Source organism: Sorex fumeus, unplaced genomic scaffold, assembly GCF_029834395.1.
Source record: "Sorex fumeus unplaced genomic scaffold, SorFum_2.1 ptg000043l, whole genome shotgun sequence".
Taxonomy (NCBI): Eukaryota; Metazoa; Chordata; class Mammalia; order Eulipotyphla; family Soricidae; genus Sorex; species Sorex fumeus.
Genome location: NW_026606100.1, coordinates 9,689,490 through 9,708,223, shown reverse-complemented (window position 1 = coordinate 9,708,223; position 18,734 = coordinate 9,689,490). Strand labels below are relative to the sequence as shown.

At 41.5% G+C, this 18,734-nt stretch overlaps 1 protein-coding gene across 3 annotated transcripts in view; it reads right to left on the bottom strand.

The window, feature by feature from the left end:
* ASAH2 (N-acylsphingosine amidohydrolase 2) overlaps nt 1-18,734 on the bottom strand; it is a 122,494-nt gene that overhangs the window by 66,499 nt on the left and 37,261 nt on the right. For 2 of the 3 annotated variants that reach the window (XM_056120628.1, XM_056120629.1), the window contains exons 4-8: nt 15,108-15,313; nt 13,545-13,694; nt 3,687-3,863; nt 2,335-2,462; nt 1,321-1,398 (exon numbers count right to left, since the gene is read on the bottom strand). The exons of the other annotated variant lie outside the window; for it this stretch is intronic. In XM_056120628.1, coding sequence (XP_055976603.1) covers nt 1,321-1,398; nt 2,335-2,462; nt 3,687-3,863; nt 13,545-13,694; nt 15,108-15,313 — 739 coding nt within the window. The remainder of the gene's footprint in view (nt 1-1,320; nt 1,399-2,334; nt 2,463-3,686; nt 3,864-13,544; nt 13,695-15,107; nt 15,314-18,734) is intronic. 3 annotated transcript variants of the gene reach the window in all.

Below are 18,734 nucleotides of genomic sequence, written 5' to 3'. Positions count from 1 at the left end.
ACAATGGAGACGTTACTAGTACCCACTCGAGTAAATCAATGAACAACAGGATGACAGTGCTACGAAAAATGAGAATCAGAGCAACTGAATAACTTGACCAAAGTCACAATGCCACCATGATAAAAGCTCCAGAGATGAGATACTGATACAGCAATAACTGATCTATATATCGTGTGCCAGACAGTGTTAGGCTCTGCCCCCAGATAAGCCTCGAGTCTCTCAGAACATTTCCCATGATTGCCTGATTGGATCCCAGGTGTGTCTGCACTCTTAACCACTCCACTACTGTCAACCTCTGCTGCCATTATTCTAGCCTCCTCACCCCCTTCTTAATTAAGGAAATTAATTGAAGCAGTTAGTTATCCAAACAGATTTTTTTATAATGGAAGTAACCTACTTACAATTGTGTTAATACCTATATTCTGAGTGTACAAAGTTACTTCGCCTCCACCTCCACCAAGTGTTAAATCTATCCTTAAATCACTCCACCTGTGCCTCTTCCTTCCCTTCCACTGTATGCCTCCGCCCCCAACCGCTTGGTAACGTCTGTTCTTTAGTCAAGTCCAAGGATTGCTGAAAGTAGGTAAAGGGACAAACATGATAACCTTTCAGTACCTATGGTGCAAACCTAACGCCAAAAGAAGAGGAAGAGAGAGAAGGAGAGAGAGAGAAAGAGAGCAGAGAAGAGAGAAGAGAGAGAGAAGAGAAAAGAGAGAGAGGAGAAGAGAGAGGAAAGAGAGAGAAGAGAGAGAAGAGAAAAGAGAGAGAAGAGATAGAAGAGAAAAGAGAGATGAGAGAAGAGAAAGAGAAGAGATAGAAGAGAGAAGAGAAAGAGAGAAAAGAGAAGAGAGAGATAAGTGCTTACTATCAGGTAAAGGCAGGGCTGGGGCTAGAGGGAAACTGGGTACATTGGTGGTGGGAAATGTACACTGGTGGAGGGACAGGTGTTAGAACACTGTATGACTAAAACCCAGTCATGAACAATTTTGAAATGGTTTATCTCAGGGTGATTCAATTAAAAATAAAAAATAATTTCCAAGGAGCAGCTATCATCACTACTATTAAACAGAATTTTGTTGTTGGTTTTTTTTTTTTTTTTGAAAATACAGTACGTTGGGGCTGGAGCAATAGCACAGCGGGTAGGGAGTTTGCCTTGCACGCGGCCAACCCAGGTTCGATTCCCAGCATCCCATATGGTCCCCTGAGCACCACCAGGGGTGATTCCTGAGTGCAGAGCCAGGAGTAACCCCTGTGCATTGCCGGGTGTGACCCAAAAAGCCAAAAAAAAAAAAAAGAAAGAAAGAAAAGAACATACAGTACCTTAAAATACCCAGGTCATTTCCACTCAGATCTACCATTTTCAAGACCACCATTTCCTTGTCTACATCTGAAGAATATCTGGTCAGTAGAAAAAGGAAGAAAGTCAGTTAGAACCAAAGGTGAACCTTCTGAATAACATACAGTTGAAGCTGACATAAGAAGTACTTGACAGATGCAAAAAGAAGATTTGTCTTTGAAATTTCTATTACCAAATTTAATGGAATTTCTCCCCCAAAAAAGCATGGAATATGTAAAATCAAGAGTTCTAATGACCTGTAATTTAAAGTACTCTTTTATGTCCTTTCAAGAGAAATTAGATTGTTTTTGAAAAATCAACTTCTTTAAAAAGTGCTAAAATATGCAGAAAACCATGATCAAATTGAACTGAGGTGTTACTTTATACCAAGTAACCAAGTGTATATAATCACTGTATAATCACAGTAACCAAATACTTCTTTTCTGTCACAAAACTGACTCATTGCTTAAAATTAAAATAACAAGAACAACAAGTTAATGATCATCCTTAGTTGTTTTATTCAATATGCTAGTTTTACTTTTTCTAGTTTTATTTTCTTCCAGTTTTTTATTCTTTTGTCTCTTCTCTCACCATATTCTCTTAAATTAATATTCCCTGAATATCATAGTCACTCGTTTATTTAACATAAACCTATTGCATACATTTTTATTTCAATCTTACAAAGGAAGGAACTGAAAGTCAATAATTACTGAATGTCACATAACTATGAAAGAGAAAGCTAAGATGAAAGTCATAGTAGTGTCTGGATCCTACACTCAGTATCCTTCAAATATTAACATTGATTCTCACACCCAGCAAACTGGGAAGACTCCTGCTTGGGGGTATGTTTCTACCTTCAATATTCATTTCTGCTTGTTTTGATTTTAAATGGTTATTATATTTTCAATTGTTTCTAGAATTCCACTATTTTCCTCAAGTACCAAGATTTCCTTATTTTTAAAAATCAAAACACGTGGTATCATTTTGTTATCCCTCACCTTGATCTCTCTGACTCTGGATTCTGCAGGTAAGAAGTAGGGCTTCGATTGATCTGAGTCCCATTCACAATTCCTTTATTGATAAAGATTTTGCCTGGTTGCAGGTTTCTGTGTGCTATCTCAATGCTCTGCAGGTTAAAAACAGTTAAAAAAATTAATAATCCCTGCAGGGATAATGGCCTTGTCAGCATAAACAGAGATTCCGGTGGACAATTTCCTTTGTGTCCGACCTGTTTACGATGAAGGGGAATGCTGGAGTACTGCCACACAGGGAGTGTCCAGAGGTTAAAAGCAAAAGTCTGCATGGACGAGATAGAGAAATTCTGTGTGTAGGAAGGACTTTAATCTATCAGTTGGAGGGCTTTGTCTATCACAGCCATGGTTTAGGCATGCTCTCCCATTGCAAATGGCCAAACTGGGAAACATATCTGTGTTCCCACATTGTCTGCTATTTCCATCACACCCTCCTTTAACACCACCCATCTTTTCACTTTGTGAACCACAAACATTAGCACATTTTTCCTAACAATATATATCAAACTAGCCATATGCATATATATATGTATATATATACACATCTTACATAAATAAAAATTCACAAAACAAACTATATTCATACAAGATATTCTACACTATATGTTGCAATACATTTTGATTTCAACTTTTGATTCTTGTAGAATTCAATACTGCCAGTTTTATAAAGTCATTTATAGATGACCAAGTAGAATTTGAAAAATACTGTTATAAAGAGATAACCTCTGACAACTGGTTTTTTGAATGCTTGAGAATACTTTGAGAAATGTAGGGAGAGGCTGTATTTGAAAGGAAAAGGGATAAAGGAATTACTAGCAAGAATGCTATGGAATTATCTAACATGATGGAATACAGTAGAAAAAGGAATAAAATCTCTCATAGCCAGAAATGGGAGACATATTTGAGGTGACTATAAAAGTTTATATGAGTCTAGAAGGACTTGAAAACTGAGAGTGCATGTTCATAAATTGTATATAGTATGCTTTTAGATAAATACAAGAAAATGTTTTAAAATAAAAGGAAAATTGGAACTGTCTATAATTACTTAAAGCCCTATTGCGGGTTTTTTCATGACTTTGCACAGAGACTCGACTATGTGGTACCCAATAATTTTAAAAGGATTTCATGCAAAGTGGTTTGTTTCACGACTGCATGGTGTTTGCTATCACCACAGAACCCTCCGCTTCCAATCCAGTCAGGATCTCATAGATCATAAAACTGCACTCAGACCAAAATCTTCTAGAGACTCTTCAAATCACACCAAACTGCTCCAGAAAAACGTAAGCAACAGTGAACAGCTAACTTTCTCTGTGGCCTACCTTCACAATGCCAGAGACCATGAACTCAGAAGTTCGATTGCTGTATCCTTCACTGGCAATTACAAAGATGGTATACTGGAAATACCCCGCAGGACCAGAGTGTGTGTGAGTGCCACTCAGGATGACATTGTCTCTTCTATACAGGTTGCCATATTTACTCTTCAGTCTATTCAAGACCTTCAGGCAAGAAAGAGGAAAAAACAATTAAGAAGAAAATAATATAGGTGCTTAGTAAGAGACTAAACTTTGATGGATCCAATCACTGAGGCATATTCCTAACATTTCGTCAAGAGGCCTTTTACTCTATGCTTCAATGTATCCCTACAGTAGCGATAACCGTAATATCTAACATTACATAGATTTTTGCACTGTGCAAGCACAAAGCTAGGACTTTTTTTTTTCTTTTTGGGTCACACCCGGCGATGCACAGGGGTTACTCCTGGCTCTGCACTCAGGAATTGTCCCTGGCGGTGCCCGGGGGACCATATGAGATGCTGGGAATCTAACCGGGGTCGGCCGCGTGCAAGACAAATACCCTACCCGCCGTACTATCGTTCCAGCCCCAATGCTGAGATATTCAACAACCCCTAGAGATAGATGTTTTAGCTGAGAGCACTGAGGTTCACAGAAGTTCAATCAATTGCCCCACTGATAAATAGCAGAGCTAGTTCTGCAGCTCTAGCACTGATACTCTTACCCAGTAGCATTCATCAGACCCAAAGTATTAGTTCTTAGGCACAGCTTTAAGGACAAGGAATACATGGGGTTTCTGTTCTGACCAAGTTTCTATTCTAATGGGGAGGAAAGGTAATAAATACATGTGAAAATGAATCTGTGGGGAAATGAAGGACACTGACCCTCCTCCTCTGCTCTTTGGCTGGGAAGCCAGAGAGCAGCCAGGGAGCAAAGTGCAAGCATCAGCTTTGTGCACAGTACAGTGTCTGACTGTTCCCCACGCAGCAATCTTTCCCACGGCTATATCTAGATTGTTCTTTGCTTGGCCTTTGCTCTGGATGGTCTATAATTCCCTCCTGACAAGGCTGTAATGAAGTTAAGGCACCCTGACCAGCCTGCAGCGACTGGTCTAGCTTGCTGGACTGGTTTGGTGCAGCTTGCCTGACCACTCCTGCCTGCTGCTTCCCTTAGGAACAACCTGAAAGCCCCAGAGAGCACGTTCTTTGGGATTGAAACCATTCTGTACTAGCACTGGAAGATCTAGACTGGGAGCATGGTAATTTGCATGAGACATGTACTGATAAGTGTTATTATATATGTGTACAAATATGTGGAGATTGGGTAAGGAAAAGGAAAGTCATGAGAGAGGGGCTGTTTGCTTTTCACCTTTTTTTAAATTTGTATCTAAAACACTGTGATTCACAGTATTGAGACTGGCAGGGTTCCGTTCACAAAATGCTCCAACACCACCTTCTGCCCCAGAGTGCCAGCTTACTTCCCCCCACCCTGTCCCCGGCGTCCCTCTCCCCACCACCCTTTCACACCATCTTCTCTACAGTGCTCAGCTTCCTCTAGGACCAGTCTCAGATGCTGCGTGGTTGGGCAGTAGAGGTCGGCTGCTGGGGCTGGGTCCCTGGGGCTGAGGAGGGTGCCTTCACTGCTCTCACCCGCCCCACAGCCTGGCGTGGGGTCCGATGGCATGGTTCTGGGAGCCTCCTTTTATACTCCTATCTGGGAGGAGAATCCATGAGTTCTCTTAAATTATATATTAAATATATAAATTTAAATTATGTATTACTGATAATAATTATATACATGGGCTAGAGCGATCACAGCGGGTAAGGCGTTTGCCTTGCAAGTGGCCAACATGACCGACCTGAGTTCGATTCCTCTGCCCCTCGGAGAGCCCAGCAAGCTCCCAAGAGTATCTTGCCCGCACAGCAGAACCTGGCAAGCAACCCGTGATGTATTCAATATGCCAAACACAGTAACAACAAGTCTCACAATGGGGATGTTACTGGGCCCACTCGAGCAAATCAATGAATAACGGGAGGACCGTGACCGTGACCAATTATATACATAACAGTTTTATTTCAAAAATTCATACTCTTTAGTTTCTAAAATGGTGTCATCACTATGATCTTCAAAATAAAAAATTACTCTCTTGAATTCCTAAGTTAATATACTAAGCACAAAGCCTTTATTCCACAACAGCCTAATATGCATGGAAGGCCCTGTCTCCTATAAAGTTAACAAGTGCTTATAAATTGACTTGTGTAAAATATCATTGTTTATTTTAAATTCAGAGGCTTAGGGAATAAAGAGTAAATTATGGTTTCTTGGCAGAGAGAACATTGAATTCCATCTAGTATCAACATTTTGTGTATCAACATTTTTTTTTCCCCTTTATTTTATTTTATTTTTTTTAAAGTTGTAGATTTACAATTTTTTGTGCTTTGGTTTCAATTATACAATGATCAGATACCCATCCCTCCACCAGTGCCCATTTTCCACCACCATGGATAATATCCCTCCCACCCCCATCCCCCCATCCCCCCGTCTCTGTGGCAGGGCAATCCCCTGTGTTCTCTCTCTCCTTTTGGGTGTTTTGTGAGATAGAATTTGAATTTTTTCTTCAAACTTTATTTTATTTTATTTTGTTTTTTGGACCACAGGTGGCAGTGTTCAGGGCTTGTTCCTGACTCTGTGCTCAGGGATCTTACGATCCTGGTGGTGTTCACAATTATAGAGTCCCAGAGATTGAACCGAGTTAGCTGCACTGTAGCACTATGCTCCCATTGTTCATTGATTTGCTCGAGTGGGCCCAGTAACGTCTCCGTTGTGAGACTCGTTGTTACTGTGTTTGGCATATGACTATGTAACGGGTAGCTTGCCAGACTTTGCCATGCGGGTGAAATACTCTCGGTAGCTTGCCAAGCTCTCCGGGAGGGGCAGAGGAATCGAACGCAGGTCGGCCAGGCTGGCCGCATGCAAAGCAAAGGCCCTACCGCTGTGCTATCGCTCCAGTCACAGAACTCAAAAGAGGAAGACCATTCTGTATCTGTCCCTCTCCTCGCTAGCTTTACTCAGCATATTTAACTTTTTGACTAACTCAATCATTTCATTAAATAATTGGTTAATCATAGACTAAAAAAGATAGCTGAAACCAATAATCGTGAAGGGGTGTGGAGTTAGTGTTTGGAGTCAACGTTGTCATTAAAAAAAATTTTTTTTAATTGAGATTCTGTGGTTTACAACTGTTACTAACAGTTTCTCGTGCCCATAATTCGAATATCACACCTAGGAAAGTGTCTTTAATGAAGGAAGATTCGAGTACAAGCTGGGTCTGCAACCTCAGACAGAGAAGTGTCCTGTAGGAAATAGGAAATATATTGTATCACTTAATCACTTAACTTCCCGTTAGTCGTCGATTTGCTCGAGCGGGCGCCAGTAACGTCTCCATTTGTCCCTGTCGCGTGCTAATGTAGCCCAATGGCATCTCTTCGCTCCGGGAACATGGAGGGCTTCAAACCGATCGTTCATGATCTTGACAAAGAAGTCTGACCATCTGGTAGGTGGGCGGCCACGCGGTCTCTTGACATCCCGTGGAATCCAATCAGTAACAGCTCTAGTCCAACGGTCGTCTTTAAATCTCATTACGTGACCAGCCCATCTGATTTTCGACACCTTGGCAAATGAGACAGCGTCCCTGATCCTTGATCGTCGACGGATGTCAGAACTCCGGATTCGTTCTCTCATTTGAGTGAAACGTGATATTCCAAGCATAGCTCTTTCTATTCTTCTTTGGGAGACCTGAATGGCGTTCTCATCTTGTTTGCATAGGGCCCAGGTCTCTGAGGCATATGTTAATGCAGGAAGAACAGTGGAATCAAAGAGATGTGCCCGGAGCCAGAGGTTCTTCGTCCTCTTAGCTATTTCTTCGACGTTCTTGAAGGCGTTCCAAGCCTTTTTATTGCCTCACTTCTCAAAATGATGAAGTCAATATTCATGGACAAACTACTGGTCTAAGGGAAGCTAGCTTTTCTTACTTAAGGACACCCAGCAATCTGAATGAAAGGAAACCATGTGGAAGAGAACCATTTTGTCAGCCCTCTCGTGCTAGCCCAGTAGGGAGCAACTCGAAGTAGACCCTTGGCTTCAGTCAGGTCTTAGAACCCTGCAGTTCCCACACATTTGAGTTCAATCTCAGCACAGAAAAGACTTGTTTTAATTTAATATTTAATTTAATTTAAGATTCATGCTCTAAGTTAGAAGTTCCAAATCTTCAGTTTTCAAACTAAAGAAAAGGACTACAAATAACAAAAATCTTATCCTAAACTTCAATCTCTGATATAAGGTCAGATACAGAGGACATCTGGGGAAAAGAAATTTGAAGTCCAGTTATCTAATAACAAAGCCTGCAAATACTCATCATGAATAGCATGCTTCCTATTCCTATGGGAGGAGCATTTTGAGATACTGTATTAATATCTAAAGTTTAATTCTTTATCTTTATCCCCCCGCCCCTTGCTTTTAGTGACACTCTTGGGAACATGACATTGAGTAGGAAGTCATCTGTCTCTGCAGTGTGTCTCTGCTCAGAAATCTTCCTTGAAATATTCAGTGCTAGAAATTTCATCAGTCCTAAAGTGGAAACTGAGAACTTGCCAGAAACTATAATAAATAAGATAGACAACTATCCACATACATTCATTTTCCACAATTTCCTTTGTTTCTCGGAATTACAAAGTGGGTTCATTTAAAGGACTTTGCACTGGGGACAGATAGGAAGAGACAATAGCATCTACAAATCAGCACATTAAATCTTCTTCCTCTCCACACTCCAAACCTGCGAGCCTATGTTTTGACACTTCTATTTTTGCAAAGGACTCTTCACCATTTTCCCAATCAGAACCATCTCTGACTCATCAGAAAAGCAGTAATACAGAAGTAATGAATGTGGGCTCCTGCACCAAGATACTCGTCTAATGCTATGTGCTGTGTTCTCTTGGACAAGTTATTTGACTCTGCAATTTAGTTTCCCAATTGTCAAATTGCATACCTTGTCAAATAGTACCTGCCCTTATTTTAATTGTTTGGTGGATTAATTAAAATATATGTGAAGTAGCTGGAGGATTAAATGGAAATATACATGAAGCACTTTGAATACTTCCTGATTCATCATGAGAATAACGTCAACAGCTGATATGCCCTAACTTGTTAATATTTAACTTGATAATGAGAAAAACAACCTCATTCGATCCCTGGCATCCCATATTTCCCCCCAGGCACTGCCAGGAGTAATTCCTGAGTGCAGAGCCAGGAGTAACCCCTGTGCATTGCTGGGAGTGACCCAAAGAGCAAAAAAAAAAAAAAAGATATTTTGGGGCTGGAGCAATAGCACAGCAGGTAGAGTGTTTGCCTTGTATGCAGTCAACCCAGGTTTGATTCCCAGCATCCCATGTGGTCCCCCAAGCACTGACAGGAGTAACTCCTGAGTGCATGAGCCAGGAGTAACCCCTGTGCAATGTCGGGTGTGACCCCCCCCCAAAAAAGAAAACCAATCTCTTCCTCTTACTACCATGATGTCTCATTGGTCCCCATTTAGGATTTTCATGACAGTCTCACATGTTATTGGGTAAATTACCAAATCATGACAAAACAAAATTGTTACTACAATTGAGGTTACCAAGAGTTGTGGGGAGAGGTGTTGGGGATGGATAGGAAGAGATGGACTTGAAGTGCCATAAAGACATGGTGGAGGATTTCTAGCACTTTGGCAAAGGTAAAAATAAATTTGCACACCAAAATCACAAAAATGGACACTATTATAAATGATGCTCTTCAATAATAAAAATAACCATATAAAATAGATAGGAAAATAGTTCTGCCTCCTGAGTTTCCTTTCTAGCTGTTTCAGCTTCTCAATACATCATAAAATTCATGGATGAAATATTCTGTATTTGAAGTACCAAATGTTATTACTGTTTCTCAACAGAGCCCTTATACTAACAGAAATAATCTGTTCATTTGTGGTGTAACCTTAAATTCCAGTCTGATCATTTACCTCAAATATCACTGAATAAACATCCTAAGGCAAAATTGTGCACGCATCACTTCTCTACTTAAAAGTCTCTGAGAACTCCCTATTACCTGCCAAATTGTACTCAGTGTTGTATCCCAGGACCTCGACAATTATGACAGCACACTTTCCCTAGATGATACATCTTCCATTGGGAGACAGAGCTCCAATTACATGTCTACATGTATCCTAGCAGAACTGATATTATTCCTTCAAAAAAAAGCTTCCTTTCTCCCTATTTCTCCCTATATCCATGTTCTCTGTATCCCTGTGTTAACCTCAAAATCTTCTGCCCATTCAATGCTGGGTAATGAGGCTCAGTAGTAGTACACCTTATATGTCTGAAGCCCTGGATAACAATCCCAGGCACAGAAAAAAAATCAAACAAACAAGTTAAGCAATTAATTAAATCCTGACCACTGAAAGGGGGACTAGGAAAATCTGCTGAGTCTATTGCATGGTTAAATGTTTTAATGTAATAGTACTTCAGTTTTTTAAACGAATAAAATTCTACCATTTCATTTTTGAAATTTCTCCCTAATTTCCCTTTTTTGAGGATATGGGGGAACACCCAGTGGTGTTCAGGGAGTACTCCTAGAGGCCTCAGGGAATCATTTGTAATGCCGATCAAACCTGGATCAATCACCTTATCTGCTGTACTATCTCTACAGTCCCATCCTCCCTAATTTCCAAATCCTCTTGGTAGTTTTGGGGGAAAAAAAAGTTTTTGTTTTTATGCCACAACTGGCAAGTGCTCAGGGATAACTCCTGGATTTGTGTTCAGGGATCATTCCTGGTAGGACACATGGGCCATATGTGGTATGCCAGGAATTGAACCCAGATCTACTGCATGCAAGGCAAGTGCCTTAAACACTGGCCTCAGTTTTAAATTTGATACCCCTACTATCAAAGAGGGAAACTTAACTTTACTACCTTTTAGTGAAATTAGCTAAGTGACTGACTTGCTTCTAATGAACAGGATAGAGTGAAAGTGATGGTGTTTTTTCTAAGGTCAGATCAGACAAGACACTGTGATGCCTTCTGTTCTTTCCCTTGAGTTACTTGTTCTGAGAGAAGCCAGCTGCTATGTCATGAAAAATTCAGAACAATGAGGAACTAAGGTCCTTTGGGAAAAGCCATACAAGTGAATCTCAGTAGAAGTGGAACTTCAAGCCCTAGCTAAGTCTTCAGATGACTAACTCCTTTGCCAACATTTTGATTTCAAGATACCCTAAATCAAAACCACCTCATTAAACCTGTCCTGAATTCCAGACATAGAATGCATTCAGATCATGAATGTTGTTTTAAGTCACTGTATTTTGGGACTGCTTATTGTTCAGTGATCATGATCACGACCATCCTGTCGTTCGTTGATTGCCTCGAGCAGGCCCCAGTAACGTCTCCTTCGTCCTAGCCCTGAGATTTTTTAAAAAGTGCCATATTAAAGGCTCTTCCAGGGTTAGGAGAATGAGACCCATCATTGTTACTGATATTTGGCATATTGGGTAGGCCACAGGGAGTTTGCAAGACTCTGCCGTGTGGGCAGGTTACATTTGGTAGCCTGCCATTTTGTCCAAAGTAAGAATGAGATAATAATGTGTCGTGTGGCCGCAAATGCGGCCACACGCTTCTGGGAGCTGGGTTTTATAATCTCTGGGTCTTGGCCATTGATGGGATTACATGGCGCCAGGGGGCCAGTTGGTGGGTGTGACCCCTGCTTACTGGAATTTGGAGGATCTGGGTGGAGGATGCTCAGCCCCGATCCGAGCAGGCTTGGAGATCTCAGCCCCGGGGCCCGCATGCCTTTGTTCCTCTACCAGTACCTTCATGCATGTGGAGAATGGTCTCAGCTCCGGTGAGGCAAGGTGCGGGGTCAGGAGACTCATTGTTCAGTGGAACAAAACTAATACACCAATGTACTCCAATTAATTGTGGTTATTTGCTTATTTTTGTTATAATTCTTCCTCCCATTCCCCAACCAAGGAGAGAGTTCACAGGGATAGTGGATTATGATTCACTTAGCTGCATTTTCCCTGAAGGAATTATCGAAGTACCTTGCGAAAAAAATTGGTGACTAATGCATGTCCCCCCTAAAATAATAGAATAATGCCACATTATATAGTAAAGTTATGTTTCAGAGTGTGGATTCTGGAACCTGTGCCCAGAATGTATGTGTGTCCAGAACCCAGTTTTGCTATCTGCTGGCTACAAATTTGGTAAAGACACCCTTCCTTAAGACTCCTTATTCATACAATGGTGACAATAGACTCACTTCAGTTTTGTGGGAAATGTAAGCATAAGACACATAATTCCCTACTCTTCCTGCTTCTATTCCCCAACCTGAGAGGGAATAACCCTGGAGAAACATTTTTACATGCTTCCATCACTCTCTCTAACTGGTCCTGTCACACAGCAGAAGCAGCATTTCTAAGTGACATGGACAGAATTTGCCACTGAATTGGGGTTTTAGTGGTCATTGTTCTAGGTATTCCGGACTTTCTTTTTTTCTTGCATTTGTGAATATGTCAGTAGACATCTAAAAAGCACTATCTGCGATCTGATCCCATGTAGGAAATCTAACTGGGTCGGGACCTAGGAAAGGACTTAGACAGACCTGGATGTCCACCACCTGTCTCTCTTTGTTTCTCTGCCCGTTTTCCCCATCTCCCTCACCCCTACCCACTCTCCTCTTTCTGGTTCACATAACACAGGCAGGTCAAGACCCCTTCCCTTGTACCTTTCTGCTAATTTCAACCTCTCTACATGTGAACAGCAAAATCTATTACTGGAAGTTGGGGCTGGGAATCGGGCGGTGGTGGTAGGGGAATAGAAAAGTCTGACATGTTCCACCATGCAGTAAAAAATAGGAGATGGCACGTTATTTTAAAATTTTATTATGGAGGCTTGCTCTTCAAGCCCCTGTTCTTCTTTGAACATATATCTCACTTGCTTATCTCTATACATCTTTGCTTGCTTACTTTCTCCACTCTGGAGAAGTTTGTGTTCTCTCTTAAACACATCCTTCTTTTCTTTCTCTCCCCTCACATCTTCCTAAGCAAGTTTTGTCCAATAAGAACTATTTTGCTTCACAATGGATAAACAAATAAAATTTTAAAATGTAAGTTTACCAGCACATCCCCCCAAATTAGAATGGTATATCGAGACCTCCATGTGACTGTTTCCCAGTTTCTGTGATTAATGGTCAACCTCACTTCAGTAGTATATTTTCATTCCCATCGGTTTTCCTGCATATATTCTCCACTATCTAAAGACTTAAAAGGAGGACTAGTGATTGATTAGTTGGTGTTCTCAGACTTACATCACAGGGATTAAATGAAAGAATGTATGTGAAGCTCTCCTGAAAGCTTTCTGAAAACTAGCATTAATAATGGTGTGAAACATTAGCTGAATTGAAAGCAACGTTGGCCAAAAGGATTTCAAGTGAGAACCTAGGCAGGAGAGATAGTACAAAGGCTAATACACTGGAGACTACAGGTGCAACCCTGGCTCAAATTTGGGCCCCACCAGGCAAGGACCCTGAATTCAACGAGATATGGCTCTTGAACACCACCAGGTCTTACCTTAGGGTCCCCAAATATGAAAAATAGTCATTTAATATAATTGTCTGTTGGACTATCACGCTCATTCGGGATATTGATGGTAGCAAAAATTTATTGGACGAAAAAGTCAGAGAACTTGGTCACTATCATATTCATCCACATACTTTTCTTTGAATCATGACATTTCTTTCATCTCTTTTATGACATTTATTGTTTCATTAATGAATTTTTGATTTATCAAAGGTGATTAGAATCACTTACCTCCAGCCTGAGTCGTTGGGAAACCATGCCTATATCAATGCTGACAAACACAGTTCGATTTGACCCATCAGGTTCTGCCATGATGAAAGCACGACTATACAGTCTGGTGAGGAGACCTCGAGCTTTCTGACCAGATTTGCTGTAACCCATCTGCAAAGGAACAACCAGCCACTTTATCACACTCGCCTGCTGCTAGAAACTGGCATGACCATACAAGGACACTTAAGACAAAGGAAAACATAACACTGTGGTTCCAAATCAGATGATGGACATGCTTTCAAGAATGACCCCAACATTATAAGAGAAAATTTGGTCTTTGTAAAGGTAAGGTAAAGGTAAAGGCCCTCCTGTTGATCATCAATTTGCTCGAGCAGGCCCAGTCTTTGTAGAAAAATATAAATTTATCATTCAGCAAAACCTAAACCTGTTAAATGATCTACTGATGAGTAAGAAGCTGGTGTGACTTGAGAATATTACTACCACTCTTGAGAGCTTTTAAAGCCTTTATTTTGAAGACAAAATGTTTTTTCCTACCTGTCCAATCAGTACACAAGGAAATTCTTTCCCCAGAACCATCCCACATTGCTCGGGAGCAACCTGAAAACTGAAGCTACTCTCACTATTTATGGCATGAATCCCCCCACCTCCCACCCCCAGTAATCTTTACTAAGGGCAACTCACCCTGGTTTTAATTATGGTGTCCCTCCATAAGCTAAATCAGATCAAATCAACCTGCCCCCAGTTCCTTCTCTCACCATAAATCCCACCTTTAAAAGCTAACCCAAGTCTTCAGAATTCTTCCTCCTCTGCTTTCTCTACCCATTGTGAGATTTTTTTTTAGCTTTTTGGGTCACACCTGGCAATGCACAAGGGTTAATCCTGGCTCTGCACTCAGGAATTACTCCTGGCAGTGCTTGGGGGACCATATGGGATGCCAGGGATCGAACCCAGGTCGGTCGTGTGCAAGGCAAACACCCTACCCAATATGTTATCGCTCCGGCCCCGAGATTTTTTAAGATTCATATTTTATTCACTTTTCATGAAGTCAGCAAGTTTAGCTAGAACCTAAAATTATTTGGTAGAAGGGAAAAAGTCTCCTCAAACAGCCTCACAGTTTTATATCTTCAGGTAGAACTGACATCAATGATACAGCCCCTTCCCACCACGATCTGCTACCTGACAACAGTAGAACATTCCTGTAAATCTTTTGGATTCCCCAATGGCACTACTTCCCAGCTATCTGAACGATGCCACTCTGTTGATTAAACATCCGGGGGGTTCTCCTTGAGGTGAGAGATCTTCAGAGACATCACTCCAGAAATGACAAAGGTCTGTACCAATGGGGGTGCCATCTCCCCATCATTTATAATTTGCTGTGGTTAATCTTTGCTCCTTGATTACAAGCAGTTTGGGTTTGATTCCCCCCAATAACCCATAGGATCCTCCAAGGGTCCAGGAGTGATCCCTGAGTTCAGAGCCAGGAGTCATTCCCAAGCCTCACCAGATGTGACCCCAAAACCTTATAAATAAAATATAATCATGAGGAGCTCATGATGTACCTACCAAATTGATTTCAGACACCTGTCCTGTGCAGTCAGCTCGCCCTACACCAATATGGTAGCCACTGAAGTTCTGAAACAGAGGAGGCTCTGGGGTGGTGGTGGTCTTTGAAGTCTCAGTGCTGGTGGGGTGGACTGAACCATGAGTGGTTGTGGGGGCTGTGGAACTCACAGTGGTGGAAGGGTTCTGGGTGGCTGGGAATCCTGAATCTATAACCAAAAAAAAAAAAATACTTTTTTTAAGAAACTAACATTTCAACTCTGGGATGCCCTCTGGAGGGGGCAGGGCAAATCCCCACCCTGCCAAAGCCCCAGCAGTCATACCCATAGCCCACAAATGCCACCAAACCTAAGACCCAACTCCAGTGCTTCATGACTAATTTCTGCGAAGACACCAAACTGACAAAAATCCCAGAGAAACCAGTTTTCAGGTTGAAAACTCTGGGTCTTCTAGGAGTGGGGGTAGGCAGCCTCCCCGCCATCCACGCACTTCTGGAAACCAGGCAGCTACACCCACATCCCACAATTGCCACCATGTAAACTCAAGGTCCAGTTATAGATCCTGGAGTTGCAACCCTGCAACACTTCCAAATTCTACAGTATCCCAGTAGGAGCACACTAAAATAGATGGGAAAGTAACGTAGAAGCCAATTAAGCTCAATAAACAATAACACAGAAGTCCCAGCTAGCAACAAACAGCTTAGTGAACTCTAAGACAAGGACTTAGAATGGTGAGATACAACACTTTCACAATTTTTCTTTTATTGATATATATATATATATATTTATAATTCCATTAGCCATTTTGTTGTAACTAGGAACAGAGAATAAATTATTTGTGTCTATGAAGGGGGCAGGCCTGGCGGTGGTTCAGAAAATGTGGATAATGGTGGAGCAAAGGTCACACTGGTGATAGGATTGATGTTGGAACATTGAATGCCTGTAATAATTGTATGAGGAACAACTTTGTAAACCACCGTATTTAAATATAGGGGAAAATAATAAAACTAAGAATAGGCATGATGATGAATCTTCTCCTACCAATTAAAAAATATGCAGCACCACATATTTTTAAAATGCATTCAGTAAGAGCTGAAATTTTATCTATAAAATGCATAATTATGGTTTTGACTTTAAAAAGTGAAACATTTCAGCACACTTATTTTTTACCATGGGCTGGAGCGATAGCACAGCGGGTAGGGTGTTTGCCTTGCACACAGCCAACATGGCCAACTCGAGTTCGATTCCTCCGCCCCACTCGGAGAGCCTGGCAAGCTACCAAGAGGATCTCACCTGCTCAGCAGAGCCTGGCAAGCTACCGAGATATATTCGATATACCAAACACAGTAGCAACAAAGTCTCCAATGGAGACGTTACTGGGCCCCGCTTGAGCAAATCGATGAACAACAGGAGGACAGTGACACTGATTCTATTTTTTACCATAAATAAGAATAAGTAGATCCAGTTTCCTGAGGAAAAGTCTTTGTATATTCTTCTCTCACAGGAAAATTACTCAACCAAGATTTCATAGTGAACAAACTAACTCCTTTAACTCAGAATCTGATGCTTTTTGCAACAATATTCTGAATGGAGTTGAAATTCTATCTTCTCATCCCCAAGCCACATTTGCTACAAGGTACCAATATCTGAGCCTGGCAAGCTCCCTGTAATATATTCGAAATGCCAACACAGTAACAACAAGTCTCACAATGGAGACGCTACTGGGCCGCTGGAGTAAATAGATGAACAACAGGAGGACAGTGACAGTGACCAATATCTCAAGGAAGGAAGCAGACATATTTAATCTTGCTTAACTGGTTCTAATGACTGGGGTACAACCAAAGCCAAACCTAGTCAGAACCAAAGGCAAGTTATTTGCATATTCTATCTCTATTTCCTCATCAATAAAAAAACACTAAGACCTATAGATAAGTTTTATGTGAATCAAATGAGAAAATGATCTAGACTACTGATGATACAAATCATTCCATTAAAAGCAACTTCTTCAACTTTGGTACATCTATGCAATGGAGTACTATGTAGCTGTTAGAAAAGATGAAGTCATGAAATTTACATACAAGTGGTACTACATGGACAGTATCATGTTAAGCAAAATGAGTCAGAAAGAGCGGGATAGACACAGAAAGATTGCATTCATCTGGGGAACATAAAGTAACAAAATAGGAGACTAACACCCACGAATAGCTAAGTAACAGGAGGTTCACTCCATGCTTGGAGGCCAGCCGCACATGCTAGGGGAAAAGGCAGCTCAGATAGAGAAAGAAGCACCAAATAAAGGGTGTTGGGAGGATCTTCCCAGGATGGGAGATGCATGCTGAAAGTAGACTACAGACCAAACATGATTGCCACTCAATGCCTCTTTTGCAAACCACAGCACCCAAAAGGAGAGAATAAAGGGAATGCCCTGCCACAGAGGCACAATGAGATGGGGGATGGGGGGTGGGAAGGATACCGGGATTCTTGGTGATGGGAAATGGGCACTGGTGGAGGGATGGATTCTCAAACATTGTATAATTGAAACCCAAGCACAAAAATTTGTAAGTCTACAACTGTACCTCATGGTGTTTCACTAATAAAAATTTTTTTAAAAAAAGCAACTTCTTCAACATCAAACATTGACAACTTCCCTAAACTTGTCTTCACATCTTCTCATTTATGAGCAAAAATTAAACAATTTCTATAGATCCCTTGATATTCAGAAATCTAAGACCCTGACCTCAGCGGATCTTTTCCTCTGAGAACACATTCCGGAATGCAGAACACAGGAACCTTGTAGAGTACACATAGAAAAGATGTAAAGAACTCTAAATCAAAAACCAAGAGGAATGATTCAGGGAGAGATCACGGGGACCAAGGATGTAAGCTTATACATGCTGCATGATCCCGTGAGCATCACTGGTTTGGCCCTGGAGCGCATTCTCCATTTTGAGCCAGGGCAGGTAAGGTGGCTGCTGTGGTCCCCAATGCCATGCAGTATCCGCACCTTAGCATTAAACTGTCCTGCCTGATAGGCTGGGAAATGCCAGGGGTGGTCCCAGGTCCCAGACACTGCTTGGGAGTCTCCTCCCCCCTTCCACCACCACCACCACCACAAATGCTGTCTCCTCCATTGACCTAAAACCAATCCTTTCTCTGACTAAGCAGTCAATCTCCATTGTTTCTCTTCTCTACAGATTGGGAAGTGCCTCTCAAGCAGTTCTCAGTGGCCTTGGGGGCTACTGCCTGTGCTAATTGGTCAACTGAGCCAGCGGTCTAGTCCTAGATTCTGAGAATCAACCACCAAAACCACCTCAGCATGCTCAGGGCCTTTGAGGGCTACACCCAGCAGTGCATGGCGCCTCCAGAGCTGTACTCAGTGACAGTCAGGCAACCATGTGGGATAGAAATGGGGCAGACATACGCCCTGATCTCTGTACTAAATTCCCAGCTTCATCCCTACAGATTGTAAACCGATACACAATTTAACACCAAAGAAAAGGCTTCATCACAGACCCATAGTTTAAAATTGTCTATAAATGTAACCTAGTTTTTAAATACTATTTTTCCAACATTAGAAAGGGTGTGGGGGAGCTGGAGAAATAGTGCAGAGGTTAAGGCATTTATCTTGCAT